At 36.5% G+C, this 19990-nt stretch overlaps 1 protein-coding gene across 1 annotated transcript; it reads left to right on the top strand.

Annotated features, from left to right (window-relative positions):
• Positions 1-10457: 10457 nt before the first annotated feature.
• On the top strand, positions 10458-19650 carry DNAJC27 (DnaJ heat shock protein family (Hsp40) member C27). Its single transcript, XM_070947203.1, has 7 exons — positions 10458-10712; positions 15363-15445; positions 16150-16219; positions 17011-17175; positions 17290-17412; positions 18362-18522; positions 19197-19650. Exons 1-7 carry the CDS (start codon positions 10635-10637, stop codon positions 19327-19329), a joined length of 813 nt encoding a protein of 270 aa, XP_070803304.1. The 5' UTR covers positions 10458-10634; the 3' UTR covers positions 19330-19650.
• The last annotated feature ends 340 nt before the right edge of the window (positions 19651-19990 follow it).

Raw genomic sequence — 19990 nt, 5'->3', positions numbered from 1 at the left:
ATATAGGGTTTCCTGCCTAAGCAGGGGGTTGAACTAGAAGACCTCCAAGTTCCCTTCCAACTCTGTTATTATATTATATTATATAAATATAGGTGGAATAGATAGGAAAGAACAAAAGATATTTATACTTTTTAAAATTGAATGGAAAAACAAAGTTATCTTTCTTCCATTTAAAATGTTTGGGGTCTTCTTTTTTCTTTCTTTTATTGCTCTCTTGCTAGATAGTCTGTGCCTTGCATTTACAAAAATTTTATCACTGCCAGCACTGTTCTATTGATTATTCTTTGTTTTATATGTGCTTCACAACTCTTGTGGCCTTCTAAGTAGACATATTTAGTGATAAGAAACCTTGAATTTCTAGGTAAGAATTACAGCCCAGGGTCTCCAAATTTTGAACCTAAACTTGTAGAACTCCATTAAAAGTTTATCGTTATTTGAAGTTGATTGTCTTAACTCTTCTCTTCTCTTGAAAATGTAGGTGGTTTCTTGGTGGCTTAGTATGTCTGATGAACCCAGTTAGAGCAGATTATAAATCACGATTTACGCTTCAGAACGTTATATGACTCCACAGTACACACTATGTTGTACCCAATATCTAGATTCAAAACAGTCACGGAACAAGTGACTGTGGATGGTGGATAACAAAGCTAAAACAATAGATATCTAAAAAAATTATCATCAGTATTATTTTTTAAAAAAATTAAAAAGTATAACAACAAAACTAAGAAAAAAATTGGTAGCAAAGGAATGTATAATGAATAATGCAGCCATTGTTGTGGCCCGCCAGCGGCCTATGCAGATTGTTGCTGATCCTGACGACGAGAAGGCTGGTGTGGTGTCGCGCCAGCAGCCTGTGCAGCCGGTGCTTGAATCAGACAGCAAGGAGGCTGAAAAAGATGTGGTGCCAAAGGCAGGGATTCAGCCAGGGCCTTCAGAACCTCCAGAGGCTCCTTTAAGTGCAGAGGATGAAGTGGAGGAGCCTCTTCTCAATGCACGAGCACGCAGAGCTGCCAAAAGGCAGGAGTGGTTCCTCAGGAGGAGGTCTCCTTGAGAGTAAGGCTTGGGGCTAATTGGCCATTCCCTTAGCCTATTTAAGAATGCACACAGCTTGTAAAAAGCTGCAGGAAACAACGTTCATTCGTTCGCTGATCATTGAGTTTGGATTTTCTTTGCAAACTTTGCTTCTGGGCTTTCTGCCAACTCTTGTAAGACTCTATCTTATCTGTGAAATTTTGGGCAGGTTGTTAAGAACGTTTTATTAACAGCCTGCATTTGCAAAAGACTATGTTTTGAAGTAAACTGAGTTTTGTTCGGAGTTTGTGTGTGCTGCGTTCTTTGGGATCCATAGCTGGGGCAGAACAGCCATCTCTGTAGTCCACCAGTCCCTTGGACACCTCCACAGGATTTATTAGGTTTAAATTCCATCTTTCCTTTGAGCTCAAAGCAGCTTACCTATAGTTCTTCCTTCATGGTATCTCCCTAACAGCAATTCTGCAAGTTATATTAGATTGAGAGAACAACTGGGTCCAAAACCACATTGTGAGTTTCAGTGGTTAGGGTTGACTATGAAATTGGATCTCTCTAGTCTAACACATTAACTGCTACCCAAACCAATTCTGTAGCAGTTCAAAATAGATTCTAGAGTATCTGATAACAACGGCACATTTTGAGAGCTATATCAACTTTTTTTCTGGCTCTGCACCCAATAATTGGAACCAAGAGCAAAAACAGGATTGGCTTTGCAATGCAGAGCTTGTAGGAAGTCAATGTTCCGCTGGCAGTAATTCATGAGTCACGCTGCCTTTTGAGCAATTCTGTTTCAAGAGAAGCTGCTTTTTAACAAACAAACAAACAACATGGTGCTTTAAAGGGAAGCTGGTACCCTGTAGAAGAGAAGAAGGAAAACAAACTCTTTTTCGGGTTCAATCCTACTTAATTCACTAAAACTACTGGATGTGCAAAAGGGTTGCAAGAATCTGCAAAGAGCAAATGAGTTCACATCAGACCTGGAATGCATTTTAAAGTTAAATTTCTGAAATTTGTTCCTTCTCTCTCACCAACATCAGTTTGTTCAGTTTCAGGAATACATAGTCATGGGCAAAAATTTCCTGGTTGCAAAATTGGCAACTTGATATTAATAAGGAATTGAATTACAGATTAATTCAAATGAATGAGAAAATTAAACAGGAGGGTGCCAGCAATATTTGACTCGAAAAACATAGGATCAGAATATATGATGAATGGAAATAACAGGTTCAGAATATTTATTTATTCTCATACAAAAGAGAAACTGGAGGATTTAAAGCAAGAGATATCTGCAAAAACTGAAGTGAAAAAAGTGCTCCTTATACTTCTAAGAGAAAAAAAAAGTAGAAGTGAATTTCAAAGCAAGCAATCCTGACAACTAGGAACAAAGGATAAAAGCCTTGAGTAACAAGAAGAATGTATGATGACAACTGAATGCAGATATTTGACATTAAGTAAGACAGGTTGATGAAAGATATTTCAATCAAGAATGTCAACAAATAACATGAAAAGAAAGTGCTTTTTATGAAGATCAAGGATATCACAGAAATACTGATGATGATAATAATAGAATTTTTAGGCAAGGGAGGTAAAAAAGAAGAAGACAATGAAACTATACTGACAGACTTCATAAATGGAATTGGGTGTCCGTCTGTCAAGTCAAGATGTTGGCCATGATAATTTGATTGAAATCCCAAAATAATCATGAACATTACCCATAAAAAACAGGCAAAGCTTCAGTCACACTTCAGTCACAGACAAAAGAGCCTTGATAGTACAGTAGTACAGTGGTTTAGTGCACCCTGTCATTAACACAGCTGCCTGCAATTTCTGCTGGTTCGAATCTCTCCAAGGCTCAAGGTTGACTCAGCCTTCCATCCTTTCTAAGGTAGGTGAAATGAGGACCCAGTTTGTGGGGGCAATAAGCTGACTTTGTATAAAATATACAAAAGAATGAAGGCTATTGCTTAACGCATTGTAAGCTGCCCTGAGTCTCCGGAGAAGGGCGGCATATAAATCAAATTAAAAAAAAAATGGCACTGAACTGTTTAAAGCTACGGAATAGCCAATTAAACTGATAAGAACTCTATATCAACAAATATAGAACCAATCCGTATGGCATAAAAGTTGGAAAAGACTGGTATATATTCCTTAATTCAAAAGAGGATGGAAGCAAATGTACACATTACTGTCTTTTATTCTAATTCCTCAAATTGATAAAATTTTGCTTAAGATTTTATAAATTAGAGCCATACTTGGAGGGACACATTAAACGGTTAAATCCTAGACTCACATCTTCTTTGGTGCCACTGTGGAATGCCATCCCTCCCATCTGGTTCCAACCTTGCAATTCTTTAGCAAAGCTCTAAAACTGATTTTCAAACAGGCAAGAGAAAGAATGATTTATGATCCTTGGGGGAATGGATCATTGGTATTTAAGTGAATTTTTCTCCTCAGTACGCTATATGTGTCTTTCTGGTTTTATACTATATTCTTTCAATGCTGCTTCAATTCTGTAGGCCACCTAGAGCCTTTGAACCTGGCTGCCTATATAGGTAGTTTTCAATTTATGATTAGTCATAAAATTAAGTCCGGTCACACAGAGCCCTGACTTAAAATTCCAATGATTTAAGACTGAAATTCTGGGTTCCATTGTGCTCGTAAGACGAGGACTATTTGTACATTTAAATAAATATATGTCAACTAGACAATTAGGTTCCAGAAAACACACAGATACATGAAATGATAAAACAGAAAGATTAAGAGAATTTAAGAATAAAGTTCACCTTGTCCTTTTTTTCTTCTCTCTTAGAGTAGGACAAGAACTAATGAGTAAAAGCTTTAAAAAGAGAGATCCACGCTTAAAATTAAGAGGAATTTCCTGTCTGTGAGCGCTATTAAGGAATGGAACAGCCCGACTCCTACAGCTGGATGGTCATTTGTCTGGGACTGTCCTGGGCAGAGGAATGGATTAGAAGACCTCAATGTCACTTCCAACCCTACAAACCTATTATTGTGACTACAGCAGGGTCTTTGATCACATAGATTATGCCAGGAAATGGAATATATTAGAATTAATAGGCCTGCCTCAAAACCTAAGTATACTTTCAAAGAAATTTTAGAATGAGTAAGAAGATACTGAAAGAACTGAGTTTGAAGAAATGGTATACAATAAGAAAGCATAAAATGTCCTAAGACTGGCAGGACTGAAAGGGATCAAAACTGGAATAAAAATGGAGATTGAAATACTTAACTGAAAGTATTATAAAGACAACAAATGTGTTATGAAGGTAAACATGGGAAGAGAAAATTTTATTTAAATAAGAATACAGAGATAATGTCAAACAGAATAATTACTGAATTTACCATTGATGATGAATAAGTAATTATAATTATGTTAATTATGTTAATTATGTTAATCATAATTATGTTAATCATTATTGCTGAGCACATTGTAAGCCGCCCTGAGTCTTCGGAGAAGGGCGGCATATAAATCAAATTAAAAAAAAAAAATTACTTCAAGGCCAGATAAAGATGGACACTGGACTAGAGAAGTAAAGAGATTAATCCTAGAAGAGAAAGTAACAATAACTTAGACACTTTATTTCCATGACAATCAAGATCATAATAGTTAAATAATGGCTTATCCCATTATAATGTATAATTGTGAAATTTAGTTGCTAAGAAAGGAATAATCATGAATTATATATTTTGAATTACAGACATGGATATAGTTATTAAGAGAAGTATGGAGTGCAAGAAATCTTGAAAGAAATAAAACTGACTTCTTCTTTGAAGAACAAATGGAAGGCTATATAAATTAATTAATTGAATAAATTAATTTATTTAAAAATAAATAAATAAATAAAGATTAGCAAGAAAAATCTCTGTTAGGGAGGTGATGGCATAGAAGAAAAAAAGATTATGCTTGGCAAGTTTGAAGGAAACTAGAAGAGATAAAGTGAATGACCAGAATTATGGAGTTGAAATATCTTTGAAAGGGCAATAAATTATCACTGGAAGCAGTTGAGATGGCATGTTTACAACTGCCATAGGTTGGATCTGATTTGAGAGCACTTAAATTCTTAATGGTATCATTTCATTTTCAATTGCAATGCAGTATTGGTGATATAATGGCTTGGATGTTTCTTTTTAACAAACCTTATGTACTTTCACATTCCAGTAATATTGTAGTAATTTATTATCTTTTGTGCTTGGAATGAGGAGAGGACATTTTAGTTTTTCCAGGACCATAATAATTCATGGGGGCCAGAGTAGTTATTAAATGAGGTTTTTGCACTCGTGTCAAGTTGGAGGGAGACCAATGGGCTCATTTGATCTCAGCATATTCCTTGTGTTGTGAACTGGTGAACTGAAAATAGTTCCACTGAGAGTGGAGCCAATGATCGCAGTGGAATGAAGAGCCAGAAAATGGACTATTTGGGATTTCTCTCCAGACAAGAATTGGGATTGCCCACAAATGCTCCAGACAATTGCTTCTCACGAGATCAGAAAATTGCACTCTCCAGAGCAGGGGTCTCCAACCTTGGCAATTTTAAGACTTGTGGACTTCAACTTCAAGCAGAGGAACTCTGGGAGTTGAAGTCCACAAATATTAAAGATGCCAAGGTTGGAGACCCCTGCTCCAGGGAGTTTAGAGCTTAATTTAGCCAAAACTTCAGTGCAATATCTGGGTTTGCATACTTCCTCTCTTAATCACTTCTGAATATTGCTTTTTAATTGTTTTTCTACTAATAAGAATTTTCTGATGATCAAGTAGTATAATATAGATTTCCTTTAATCCTTATTGAAAGAAGTTTTAAAAATAAATTTAAAGACATAAAAAACTTTCCTCAAAAAGCAAAAGGATGATTAGAACATTGATTTTGGAAAGCTATAAACAGGCTAAGGTTCCAGATGGATTTGAAATAAATTTCTGGAATTAGAGTTGGATTTGGGAAAAGGTTGTTGTTTTGAATACTTTAAAAAACTATAAGATGGGATTTTGAAGGTTGCACTAGGGGGAACTAGAAAGAATTAAAGATTTCAATGAATGGAGAAGAGCACTTAAATTTGACTTACTAATAAAGAATGGAGCAAAATACTGTAGTATTTGACATATTAAAAGATATTTATTATTAATGGACTCATATGTTAATTTTTAAAATGTCTGCCCTTGTGGACAGATTGTGTTTGGAAAATGGTAAAGAAGATGAGCAACAGTGATGGGTTGCCCCTGGTTCGCACCGGTTCTATAGAACCGACAGTAAAACTGGCAGGAGGCTCCGCCCACTGACCCCAATGTCATGAAAATGCTTCTGCGCTTGCGCAGAAGAGCACACGTGCACATGGCCCCATTGTGAACTGGTAGTAAAGGTAAGTAGAACTCACCCCTGATGAGCAACCTTTATCAGATAGGACTGAGGTTGATTTGAAACAGAAACAGATTTTAAAATGACAAACTATGATAATGATTTGGAAGGAGATGCTACACTGGATATAAAATGAAACCAATTTATGTCTCACAAGGCAAAAGAGTGATCTGGATAACCTACATGGAATTTACAAAAGAGATTTCTTAAAGTTATGAAGAATTATATGAGAAGGAACAAAAAAATAAAAAGAAATAAAGTTTTAGGACATTATTTGAGAATACTAAGCATAAGGATGGTTAAAAGGGAAGAAATATAAAAAGATCAAGATTATTATAAATAAAAGAACAGATTATAAATCTGGTTTATTTGATATATTAATTTGATATATTGTTATCTCCAGTAATCCTTAATAGACTTTTGCTGATAAGAGATGGTATTAACAAACATGGATATTTGATCCAGGACAAATTAGTGTTAACTGTTGGGTTGATTTGGGATAGATAAGAAGCCATGATAAGTTTTTTAATGAGTTTTATACAGTAATGGTTTGTTAACAGAGGGCTTTAAATTTTCACCCTTGCTTTTTTTTTTGTTGCTTTATCTGTTGACTATTTTGTTATTAATATAGTAGATGTTTACGTAATTAAAATAAAATTACATGCAAAAATAACTTTTGCTGACTAGGACTGAATGATAAGGCTTTAAAATAATTTTATAGCTAAAGAGATAAGATATGAGAAGAAGAGATTATTTATTGTATTTTAAGCCTAGGGTAATATGTTACTAAAATTGTTTAAACTTGCTGTGATGAAGTGATAAGTCATTTCTTTATATATATATATATATTTTCCTTTTCTGTTGTTGGAAGAAATGTCCATCTGGGTTCAGTTCCAAATGGGGAGAAAGACACTGGAAACATGGAGGCTGCTTGGAAGGATGGTTTAATGGTGAAGCAGAACCAGCAAGCATGTGTGATTCTGGGTAGCTGAACACATGGAGTGGAGAGAGATATACTGTATTTATAACCTCTCTTGGGCCTTGCCCTATAGCTTCCTGTTCCTGTGCAAGAAATGTATCCTATTGGTTGTCAGACTCCCAGGGGGTTATGCAGGGGTCCAGCTGAGGTTGTCTGACTTAAGGTTGGTTGAACCTTGCTGGGTGATGTAATGAAGGGCTTTTGGCAATTCCTATTGTGGCTGGGGGCTAAATCCTACCTTTGCTGGGTCTTGTGTGAAGGTATTTGCTTATGAATACACCTAGCCATCTCTTTATCTCTTAAATGCTGACATCTGCTGTGGGCTATTGAGGAGGGTGGGAGCTATTAAGAGTGAGTGTGCTTCCTGCCTCAAAAAAAAAAACAAAAAAAAAAACCCCTCATGTTTCTCCATTTCTCATCCAGAGAAATATAATATTCTGCCTTTGTAATATTTCTTAGAATATTTCATTCTTCTAGGAGAGTGGTGGGTGCTAAATTCTACACTGGCCATCCTATTTTTCTTTTTCTACTTTATTGGCTTGTATTAGTTCTTACCTTGTTGATTGTAATGTTCAATGTTCTTTTTGACTGTAATGCTCAATAACAATAACATGTATAAAAAAGAGAAATGCTATTATTCTAATTCAGATTATCAAACACATCTTGTAAAGAAAACTGGAACAGAGGGAATGGGAGATATTTTCCAATCACTATATATATATTTATATTATTTTTGGCTTCCTAATTAAAAAAAAATTCAGCTACATAACTGTTCTCTCTTCTGCTGGAAATATAATGTAAAATTTGATTAGCCTCTCCGCAAATGATTAGCTGTATGTACTGAAATCTTTATACTATATAGCAGCGGTGAAATCCACTTACCTTTACTACCGGTTTGGGTGTGCTCCTGTGCAGGAGCACCTCTTCTGCGCATGCACAGAACATTCAGCACATGTGCAGATGGTTAAAAAGGGGGACATAATGAAGTCCTGGTGTGGGGGCGGAGCCTTCTACTGCTGGCGCTACTGGTTTGGCGAGCCAGATAGATCCGGGGTCTATATAGCGTTCTATAGTTCTGTGATTGACTATCGAAATTCCTGCTCTGCACATACTGTAGATCATCTTGTTTAAGCATAATTTTTTTACAAATTCACTAGGTGGTGCTATTTTGTTGCAAAAAATCTAACTTCATAAATCAAAATTAGTTTAAATTAGGTCCAATACCTCTTGTTCTATTGCTTTGAGAAGCTGATCCTCAATATCAAGATAAAGCCACTGGACAGTCAGTTTGTCTGAAATGATATTAAGTCTCCTGCTTGAGCAGAGGGTTGGACTAGAAGACCTCTAAGATCCTTTCCAACTCTATTGTTGTATTTCTATGTATCCATGCATTTATGCACCCATCCATCCATCCATCCATCCATCGTCTATCTAATTTCCATTTCCATTTTGAGTCCATACTCCTGATGAAGAAAGGCAGGTTATGACTGAAAAACAAACAAACAAGCAAAGCCTCTTTGTACATCTGCAGTGTTCATTTCAGAGATGGTATTAAGCAAGTTCTGACCAGTTCTGGAGAACTGGTAGTGGAAATTTTGAGTAGTTTGGAGAAACGGTAAATACCATTTCTGACTGGCCCCGCCCCAGTGGTGAAATTCAAATTTTTTTACTACCGGTTCTGTGGGTGTGACTTGGTGGGTGTGGCTTGGTGGGAGTGGCAGGGGAAGGATACTGCAAAATCTCCATTCCCACCCCACTCCAGGGGAAGTATACTGCAAAATCTCCATTCCCTCCACACTCCAGGTGAAGGATAGTGCAAAATCCCCATTCCCTCCCCACTCCTGGGGGAAGGATATTGCAAAATCTCCATTCCCAACCCACTCTGGGACCAGACAGAGGTGGTATTTGCCAGTTTTATTTATTTATTTATTTATTAATTAATTTATTTATTTATTATTTATTTATTTATTTTATATCCCGCCCTTCTCCCCGAAGGGACTCAGGGCGGTGAACAGCCGAGAATTAAAATAACATACAATATAAAAGTTAAGATAATTAAAAATAAATTAAATTAAACATTCTCCTAATTTAAAACCCTAATTAAAACTATACAATTAAGAAAACTAACCCATAAAACCTCTTCAGGCCAGGCCGGCTTGCTGAAATAAAAACGTCTTCAGGGCCTTATAGAAAGTACGGTTCTCCGAACTACTCAAAATTTCCGCTACCAGTTCTCCAGAACCTGTCAGAACCTGCTGCCCCGCCTCCCGAGTCCTAATCGGAAGGAAATGGGAATTTTGCAGTACCCTTCCCCTGGAGTGGGGTGGGAATGGAGATTTTACAGTATCCTTCCCCTGCCACGCCCACCACGCCACGCCACGCCCACAGAAAAAAATTGGAATCCCACCACTGTTCTTTTCCCTCACCAGTCATTCATCAGAGCCAGCATGAGTGTTTCTGCAATAAAGCTACAAATTTCTTTTTAACAAGGCAGAATGCTGCATGGTTTCACGAAGGGTTCGGAAGGAACGTGCCAAATAGAAACACCAGAGAGGTTCAGCTTTTCCTCTCCTGCACCAGTGCCGTGTTGAAAGAAATTGCTTACACCACAGCCATATAATAAACGCAAAAACTCCCAGAGATTTTCTGCTCGTTTATTCGGGATCTGATGCGAACCAAGCTCTGTGCTTAACGTAGATCCAGCACTTTCCCGGCTTCTGCTGCCTTATAACAATAAGTAGGAGTTCAGACTTAATAAAAATGGAAAGGGATTTCCATTAATTTATTAATTAATTCCATTCATTTACAGCACAATTCTAGGCAAAATGAGATGCATATACTCGAACAGGGTATATATTCCACGTAACGACAGCACCGAACGCTGCGATTCTATAGCAGTTTATCTAGAAACAACCACTTTGAAGTCAAACTTGTCTCTGATTAAACAGAAACGCTGCAAATCCCTCTATTTTTCCGACTGGACCGCTCTGATTGGGTCTCGCGAGACTTCCTTGCTTTTGTATTGAGCGCCCGGAGGCAGTCCCTCGATAATTCTCGCGATATCGTGAAGGCTCGCGAAGCGTTTGTTGGGGCTTGACTTAGCCTTGGTGAATAATTGACTATGGAGAGGGAGATAACGGAAGTGAGGACTGGAGCCCGGGCATTGTGATGGTGATTTGCGCGAGTCTGTTCAGTTTTAGTCAGACCCCGTGAAGAAAGGGAGCTTCAGTCATCTCCTCCAGTCTTATCGGCTAAGGATGGAGACGAAACGGAAAGAAACGCGCAAGTCTTTGAGGATCAAAGTAATCTCCATGGGTAACGCCGAGGTTGGCAAGGTAAAAAGGGTAGGAATAGAAGCAGAGGCGCCTTATTGGTCCGAGGCAGGTGAACGACAAGCTGGCTGACCAATGGGGTCTCTTTGCTTTATTAGGCCGTTGTGACACTAGAGATCGTTTGTGGAATAGAATGTTGTGGTTTATTAGCCCCGGAGAGGTAGAGGAGTTGGGTTAAGGTGGAGCTTGCAAAATGTTTTGCTATGTTTTATTAATTTTTATTATATATATATATATATATATATATATATATATATATATATATATATATATATATACACACACACACATATATATACATATATATATATATATATATATACATACATACATACATACATACATACACACACACACACACACACACACACACCAAATTTATGTGGCCGCCCATATCAAAATACTCGGGAGCATCATAAAACCAACAATTAAAACATTTTTAAAAAATATATTAAAAACCATTAACATTAAATGGATACAACCTGCCAAAGGATCTTTTAAATGATATGGATTATTCCACTACATTTATCCACATGTAAAGTCTGCAAGGTATATTTGGTGAAGGCAGAGGCAACTTTCTTTGACTTGCTTTCTATCATATATCTTACCATATTTTGGCTGCAAATATCCAGTCGCCAGAAGCAGCAAAGAAATCCACAAAAAACCCACAAAATTCTTGGCTGCCATTGACTGGTCATGCAGATGGGGATTCCAGCAACCCAGATAGCTGATGGTGAATATTGAAAAAAGATTCAACATACTAGAAGTCTTGAAGCAGCAAATAGTCCTCATAAAATCACCCAGGCTTAATATAAAAATAAAAAATGGTAAACTGCTTCTCATTTAAGAGACTTGGCCAAGAAAATGGTTTTATTCATTATTTCAATGGGTTAATTATTTAGCCTGAAGGTTAATAGCATAAAAGTAAAATCTATGTGATGCAATACAACAAGTAGTTATAAATCCATCAAATCAATAAGTTCTAATAAATTATGTCAAATCTGATATAAACTTTTAAAAGCTGAAACCATATAATCTGGAACTCATAACTGGGTGATTTGGCTCAACCCTCAAGATGGAACATTGTAATTTTTAATTTTATTCTCCTCCTATTCAAGATATTAGATCTTTATTGTCACAACTTGTGGGGAGTGAGGGTAGTTAGTCTAAATTTATCTGATATAGGTGAATATTATTACTGAGTTGAGACATGTCCAGTATGCAGTCTGATGTGTGCACAATAAGGCATCCAGATTCCATTAAAATAAAATTTCCTTGATACAACACTGGATACTGTTGGAATTGAAAATGGGTCCTATTTGAAGATATGTACCTAACTTATTATCTAAAAGTATGGAGAGATGGCTCTAGATGTACTTCGTAGATTATACTGTACTGATAGAATTGTCTTCCTCAGTCCAATCCACTTCAGATGATTTCTAGCTTTCCAGAAGGCTGTGAAAACATGATCCAGGTTACTAATGGAACTCTGATGTGGATGCAGGCATATTTGTGATTTTTTTTAGGGAACTTGACTTCATAATTTTTATATAGTGGATTTTTGTTTCTGTTTTTATCTGTTTGCTGACCGGAGTGTTTAGTAGATGAACAGTCATATAAAAATGTTACATAAGTGAAATACATAAATAAAAAATTAATGATTGCACTTCCCTGTCTCAAATGTACCCTGAATACAAGCATTAGCTTGCAATGCTGCAGTCTCTATTGCATCTACTTCCTCTATTTTCTAGCAATTTAAAACTAAATTAGAAGCAGGGAGACCCAGGTTCTAGTTGTCTCAGGCAGAGAAGGCAGGTGGGTGATCGTGGGCCAGTTACTACTTCTTACTCCTAATCATTGTCAGGCTCTGGGACAAGCTGGCTGAAAAATCAACCTTCCATGTTGCATCATACACTGATAACTCCATTATATGAACTGAAGTGAATGCACAGAAATAATAAGAATTTGCAACTAAGTGGAACAAACACTAGGAACAACACACACATTTTAGATTTTTATTGTAAACGAGTAATTTGAATAGGCAGGAGATAGTATAAATAATAATAACAATGTAATTCAGCAGAAAGATGTGAGATGGCAAACTCTGCACTGCACAGTTTCTTAGCATTCATGCACATATATTTTAGTGCTTCACAAAATTTTTGTAATTGAGGTTCAATAAATGATCATTAATGAGGATCACTCTATTAAACAAATACCCAGCCTAGTCTTTAAGAGCAGGGCAGCCAGCAAATAAAATAGTTATTACAATTTCACTTGTGTGTCCTTCTAATCCCATTTATTTTAATTATGTGAGTTCATGTGGGAGTTGTTGTCTTTTATGTTAGGGCTGTGCAGAGATCTGGATTTGTAGAGGAAAGGGTGATTCAGAGCTACATGATCCTAGGAAGGCACATTTGATTTAAAGAGGTGCCAACAGATCCAGTCTACATGCATGACTTGAATCCCTTCAGATCCGGGTCACTGACCAGCTGTATTCTATTCATCTTGATCCTGTACAGGTAGTCCTTGCCTTACAACAATTCATTTAGCGACCGTTCAAAGTTACAACGGCACTGAAAAAAAATGACTTATGACTGTTTTTAATACTCACAACCATTGCAGCATCCCCATGGTCATGTGATCAAAATCCAGATGCTTGGCATATTTGGGACAGTTACAGTGTCCCAGGGTCGTGCAATCATTTTTGTGACTTTCCAAGAAGCAAAATCAATGAGGAAGCCAGATTCCCTTAATAACTGTGTTACTCACTTAGCAGCTGCAACGATTCACTTAACAACTGTGACAAGAAAGATCATAAAATGGGGCAAAACTCCTTTAGAAATGTCTTGCTTAGCAACAGAAATTTTGGACTCGATTGTGATCATAAATTGAGGACTCACTGTAGATTACAAGACCAGTAATATAACCGTTCCCTGCCGTCTGGAAGACATCATAGTGAGAAGAGCAAACGGTGCAAAAAGAAACCCATACACTCATTCATTATTTATATAGTGACAAGTTGGAAGAGAAATAGTTGCTTATCTCAGGCTTGCTGGCAGAACAGCCCTGCTTTCCTTCTCCCCCCACCCCCCATTCCTGTAGAATGATGGAATGGCTCCTGCCAGATAAGGGTGGAATGAGAGAAGATCTCTATTTTCTTTCAGTTGCTTTGCCATAGTCTTATTCTTAGATGTAAGCAGAGTAAAAATGATGAATGGCACAGGGTAGTTAATGAATCAAGCAGGTTGGCCGGATTTGGGCAACTGATTGATTGGCTGTATTTTGAACATACAAGTAGTCTTCGCCTTACAACCACAATTGAGCCCCAAATTTAGGTTGTTAAGTGAGAAAAGTGTTAAGCGAATTTTGCCCCATTTTACGACTTTTCTTGCCACAGTTCTTAAGTGAATCACTGCAGTTGTTAAGTTATGGTTGTTAAATGAATATTTAGTCCCCATTGACTATCTTTGTAAGAAGGTCACAACAGGTGAACACATGACTCCAGGACACTGCAACTGTCATAAATATGAGTCCATTGCCAACCATCTGAATTTTGATCACATGACTATGGGGATCCTGTAAAGGTCGTAACTGTGAAAAACAATCATAAGTCACATTTTTTAGTGCTGTAACTTTGAACAGTCGCTGAGTGAACTGTTGTAAATCGAGGACTACCTGTACTATGTCTGTTGATACAACATTCCAAATTCCACATGAAAATGACAAGTCTTATCTATTCCCAAGGTCTTTTTAACTGCAATTCTAATCTCTCTTTTCTATCAGGATACATTATATCCTGTGAAAACATCTATGATGTCTCTTTGTAAAAGAAATGAAATTCCATTCTGTTCTTACTATACAGTAAGCTGATGGCACTGCCCATAATATGAATGATAAAAACTGAAATATATAATATAATATAATTAATATAATATAATATAATATAATATAATATAATATAATATAATATAATATAATATAATATAATATAATATAATATATAATATATATTAGCAATTTTATGATGTTTGTGTATCTATATTTTTCTTGACTGTACACCGCCTTGAGTCCTATAAGAGAAAGGTGGTATAGAAATATAATAAATAAATAAATAAATAAATAAATAAATAAATAAATAAATAAATAAATAAATAAATAAATAAATAAATAATGTTTTGAGCAGGAAATAAAAATTATATTTACTTAGGAGCCATTAAAATAGACATCTAGCTGCAGTTGTTTTTGTTATACTGTTTTATGCTGAACTTTATTTATTTCAGATTCAGATGGGCTCTGTTTCTTTAAATGGGGCCACATTTTGTCATGTAATGTGTATTAATTTATTTCATAGTTAATTATTAGTTTTATGTACTCTATTTTGTGTTGACTGGTAGTTGACAGTAATAAAAATTTATTAATACTCAATTACTTCAGTTCAACTTAAACTTGTTTTATCTTTTTTATTTTATGCTTATTGCTATATTTATTTGAATTGTACTACTGCTATATTTACTTAACTGCTAGATATACATAAAATCAGTTTTTAAAAATATTTTGATTAGAATTAGTTATGAAAAGCAGAGCACAGCCTGGGCTGAATAAGCAGCTCACCCCTTTGATAACAAGGTTTTTTTTTTTTTAACTTTTTAGAGCTGCGTTATCAAGCGATACTGTGAGAAGAGATTTGTGCCCAAATATCTTGCAACAATTGGCATTGATTATGGTGTCACCAAGTGAGTACCCTTCTTTTATATCCGGCAGTAGCTACAGACAATAGCTCTTGAAAATATGTGAGCCAAGCTTAAAAGGTGTACATGCGAGAGATGGAAAAATGCTCTTGATTGTTCATCCATCACAATCGTTTGTAGTTTTTCTGCTCTGCTGTTGGTAGAAATAGCAGTTTTGAAGTTGATGATGATTTAGTGCACATCCCATTGCATATAATATGAGGCCAGTGAATGTTTCCCTGCAAGTATTTTCGGGTACGGCGTGGGGAAATTATTAAAAGTCTGATCAAGTCTTTATTGTGAAGCTACTGTGTCAGAGGTGGGATTAATTTACCTTCCCTACCAGTTCGCAAATGTGAGCGCATGCACAGTGCGCAGTGCTCGCGCATTACATCCGGGTGGGTGGGCGGAGCCTCCCGCAGTTGCCGCTACCGGTTTGCCCGATCCGGAGAGAACCGGCTGAATCCCACCACTGTAACTGTGTCCTATTTTATTGTTCTTGTATCTCCTCTTGTCGATTATTTAATAATTACATCTTGTCTTAAATTAATCCTGGATCTTTTTCCTCTGTCTTTTAATGACTATACCAACGCTTAACTCTATTAGTGGCACAACTGTCATATTGTGATGCTTATTAATGCTAGCTTAGTAACAGCAAGAAGATTCTTTAGAGTGCCCATACTTGCATCTTAGGACTCTTTTCCTTTTAGAGTGCAAATTAGAGACCGAGAAATCAAAGTGAATATCTTTGACATGGCTGGACACTCCTTCTTTTACGAGGTAAGAAAGGTGGATGGCTTTTCAGCAATGAGGACGGAACAAATCATGCAAAAAGATGCTAAAAAGGCTGTGTGCCAGAGTTCAGACAGTACACTAAATTATCAGGTCTTTGGTCTTAGTCTAATGTGTGAACCTAGGCACTGTGGGATATATAAATCATGATTTATAATTTAGATTTGGTAATCATATTATGCAAACTTGGCCTGGTGATTATTTCTGATTTTACCCAGTCCATGATTTGAAGTAAAGTTTATCTATGGATCCTTTCTCTGGGTTTTTTGCCCCCTCTTAAAGTAATTGCACTGAGTCCGTCTGCTAGCAGAAAATAAGCCAAGGATGAGTAGCTTGTAGTTGCGTTGTTTGGAAGGAGAATGAATGGCTAAACTGTAGTTGGTGGTGGTCATAGCATGCAAGTACACTTTATTTGTTAAAATAATCACTGAAATAAAGCCCCATAATCTGTACATTACACTAAAATTGTATCCAAGATTTTTTACTGAACTCTTGTCACCTCGGTGTCAGTTGTAGTGATGGCTTTTGTCAACTAATGCATGCTAAATGGAAAATGTTTGTATTCCTGCACAACATTATCCAAATAGGTATATTTATATACTGCAAACTTTGATTTGTTCAGATGTAATGCACATATATTATTTCCTGCAGTTGCACATAAATGGTCAGAAATTTGCCCAATTTAAGCTGATGCACTGCTTATTTATAATTTGAGTCACTTTTCTAGAGCTGTCTATTGGTCTTTTAAATTCACCTGCATTATTTCTGCCTTAAATTAGGTTCGCAATGAATTTTACAAAGACACCCAGGGTGTAATCCTAGTGTATGATGTTGGGCAAAAGGAATCATTTGATGCCCTTGACTTATGGCTTGCTGAGATGAAACACGAACTTGGACCACATGGAAACATGGAAAACATTGTTTTTGTGGTTTGTGCCAATAAGGTAAAGACTGGTATAGAAAGTTCATGTTTGTTAAATGCTTAAAGAGTTTAGGGTAGATAAAGGAGCATGTAAATAATTAGTCAGGATTACACTCTTCTCTCATTTTTGTTTCAGATTGATTGTGGCAAGTTGCGCTGTGTGGATGAAAGTGAAGGGCGACTGTGGGCAGAAAGCAGAGGCTTCCTTTATTTTGAAACTTCTGCACAGACTGGAGAAGGAATTAATGAAATGTTCCAGGTAAAATCTACAGTGGAAAACAGTGGAAAACAAGGCAGTCCTGCTGCATCTTTTTTTCCCTTGATTTGCGCGATGATTTGTGCTTTGTAATCTAGACATCCTTGACTGAATTCTTCCTTATGAGAATTTGCTTCCTCTCTAAGATGTTTTTGTAAGCAACTGTTTTGTTTGCTTTTGTAAATCTTCGTCTTCTTACACAAAATGAAATGCTGTTGATTTTTTTCTTTAAACATGGTTACCTTGACTTGCTGCAAGTCATGTGAAACATTGTTTGGGGGCATGAATAAAACATGCCAGAAATATTTCCAATCATGAACGCAGATGCTTTTCTTTCATTTTTCATTTTTCATTCTTAAGACATTTTTGGTAAAATATTTTATATTTTCTTGTTCCTTTCTGAAACCAGCAGTACCTTTTCTTGACTTGGAGAGAAAATGTCCTAAGGTCTCTCATCTTTCACTGGCAAATTCTCATTTATTCTCTCTGCATATGCAATGTTCTCCCTAGTTTTCCAAGAAATTTTAAATTAATTACCTCCCTTTAGTCTTTGAAATGGCACAGAGCTCTTTATGTAAAAAAAAAAAAAAAGCAAGAACAAGTAGTGCAAGAGATTGTTTCAATATGCAAGAATTAATCTAATGGATGATCTGAAGGCACATGGCACGTACAATTGAAAATAAATCAAGAAATCACTTAGTGAAGTAGGCACCATGTAACTGTATGTTTCTGCACTATTTGAAGATTTTCTGGTTGTAAGATTAAAAATCTTACTGTTCCCTATAGGTCATTCCCTATAGGTCATTTCAAGATTTTTGAGTTTGGGGCAATAGAATGAGCTGTTAAAGGCAAAGAAAATGATTTGGACTTTGATCTCCTTAAATGAAATATAGATTGCTGAGCAATGGGCACATACAAGAACTTTGTAACGTTGCCTTCTCTGTGCTTGCAGACTTTCTACTCAGCTATTGTTGATTTATGTGATAATGGTGGAAAGCGCCCCATAACCAGCACAAGCAATAGTTTCACTAAGGAGCAAGTAGACACCATCCGGAGGATTCGCAGCAGCAAGGATAGCTGGGATATGTTGGGTGTCAAACCGGGAGCTACAAGGTAATGAAGGACTCAATCATTACAAAATAAATAATCTCTGCTGGTGTAGAGATGAGCAAGATAAGAGTTGGACTAGAAGGAATGGGATAGGTATGGCAAAGCTCTGAATTTAGAAAATATAAGGTAAAATATCTACTAATTTATGGCAAGTGTTTATGTATAGCATAGGAGACATTTGGCCAGAATGCATCTTCACAACAACCTGCTATTTACCCTATCCCTCATTTTTCCCCCCATCTGACTCCTAATCAATTTAACAGCTCCAGTGTCCATTGACCATGTCAGTTGGACATTGTTCATGATCCAGCCCTTTCTTGTGAACTGAGAGAATGGAGGGAGTACTGTCTATGACAAGAAATGCTTTCTGAAACTATGGTTATTCTGTGTCTGGAGTTAAAAGCCTAGTGCAATGCAGGAGATGAAGCTATAATGGACCTTCAAGTTCTGAATATAACTAAATTCAATTTTATTTTTCTGTTTGATCAGAATTCTATTTACTTGGTTAACTCGAAATGAATAATAATTGTAATTTTTTGTTGGTGTCATTCAAATAGTTTTAGTACTTAGGTAAACTTCAGTAGTTGAAAGACTTTCATTTTAAGATTTATCATTCTATAAATAGACCCCATTACATTGCACTCTTCTATTATCTCTCTCTCTCTCTTGCTCTGCAGGGATGAAGTAAACAAGGCCTATCGAAAGTTGGCAGTGCTCCTCCACCCAGATAAGTGTATGGCTCCAGGCAGTGAGGATGCCTTCAAGGCTGTGGTGAATGCACGGACTGCCTTGCTCAAAAACATCAAGTAAAACACAAGAAGATGCAGCTTTCACCATAGCAAGTGATATGCCTATTCTGAGAGAGGCATCAAGGATTGCCTCCTGCAAAAGACAAAGGAAGCAAGTCACAGAAAATCCCTAAAGGCAATTTTCCTTCACCATTTACTTTCAAAGCTGTTTTCTGTTTTACTAAGAATAGGTCAATATAGGAGACTTCTCTGAGGTGGACTTCCAAACCCATCTGAATGCCTCAGGAACAGTAACAACTGTAATATCCTGTCCTTTCTTTTCCCCTGCAGAAAAGTTGGCCATGGACTGAGATGACGCTAAAATATGTTACTTCTATTTAAATCACTTATTTCACTATTGCGCATTATTTTCCTCAAAACCGATGCTGATATTCAGCCTCTAAATAAGCACTTCGTTGTTCCTTTGACCTACACTGGAAATTACTTCATCCATTCATATTCTTTGAATCACTTTATTACTAAGTGGTTAAAGTATTCCTGTTTTTTCAAATAAAAATGGCAAAAATATAGCATAATAGCTGGGGTCAAAGCACTAGTAGCCACTGTGAGTTGTTTGATGGGACAGACAGTACTTCCTACAAAATGAGTTAGGTGGTAAATTGATTTGCTCATAATTTGAGTCATATAGTTCTAGGAGTGTTTGTCTGTACTTCGAACCTCCA

The sequence above is a fragment of the Pituophis catenifer genome, unplaced genomic scaffold (genome assembly GCF_029215685.1).
Source record: "Pituophis catenifer annectens isolate HBS135680 unplaced genomic scaffold, rPitCat1.0.hap2 SCAF_1, whole genome shotgun sequence".
Lineage (NCBI taxonomy): Eukaryota > Metazoa > Chordata > Lepidosauria > Squamata > Colubridae > Pituophis > Pituophis catenifer.
The sequence above is the reverse complement of the archived record's forward strand: the minus strand, read 5'-3'. Positions and strand labels throughout refer to the sequence as shown.

What these genes read in the sequence shown, in the direction of transcription:
- DNAJC27 (XM_070947203.1), top strand. Translation starts at nt 10,635, where the DNA reads ATGGAGACGAAACGGAAAGAAACGCGCAAGTCTTTGAGGATCAAAGTA. An exon ending in GTAACGCCGAGGTTGGCAAG is followed by an intron (nt 10,713 to 15,362) that starts GTAAAAAGGGTA and finishes TTAACTTTTTAG; the next exon opens with AGCTGCGTTATCAAGCGATA. An exon ending in TTGTGGTTTGTGCCAATAAG is followed by an intron (nt 17,176 to 17,289) that starts GTAAAGACTGGT and finishes TTTTTGTTTCAG; the next exon opens with ATTGATTGTGGCAAGTTGCG.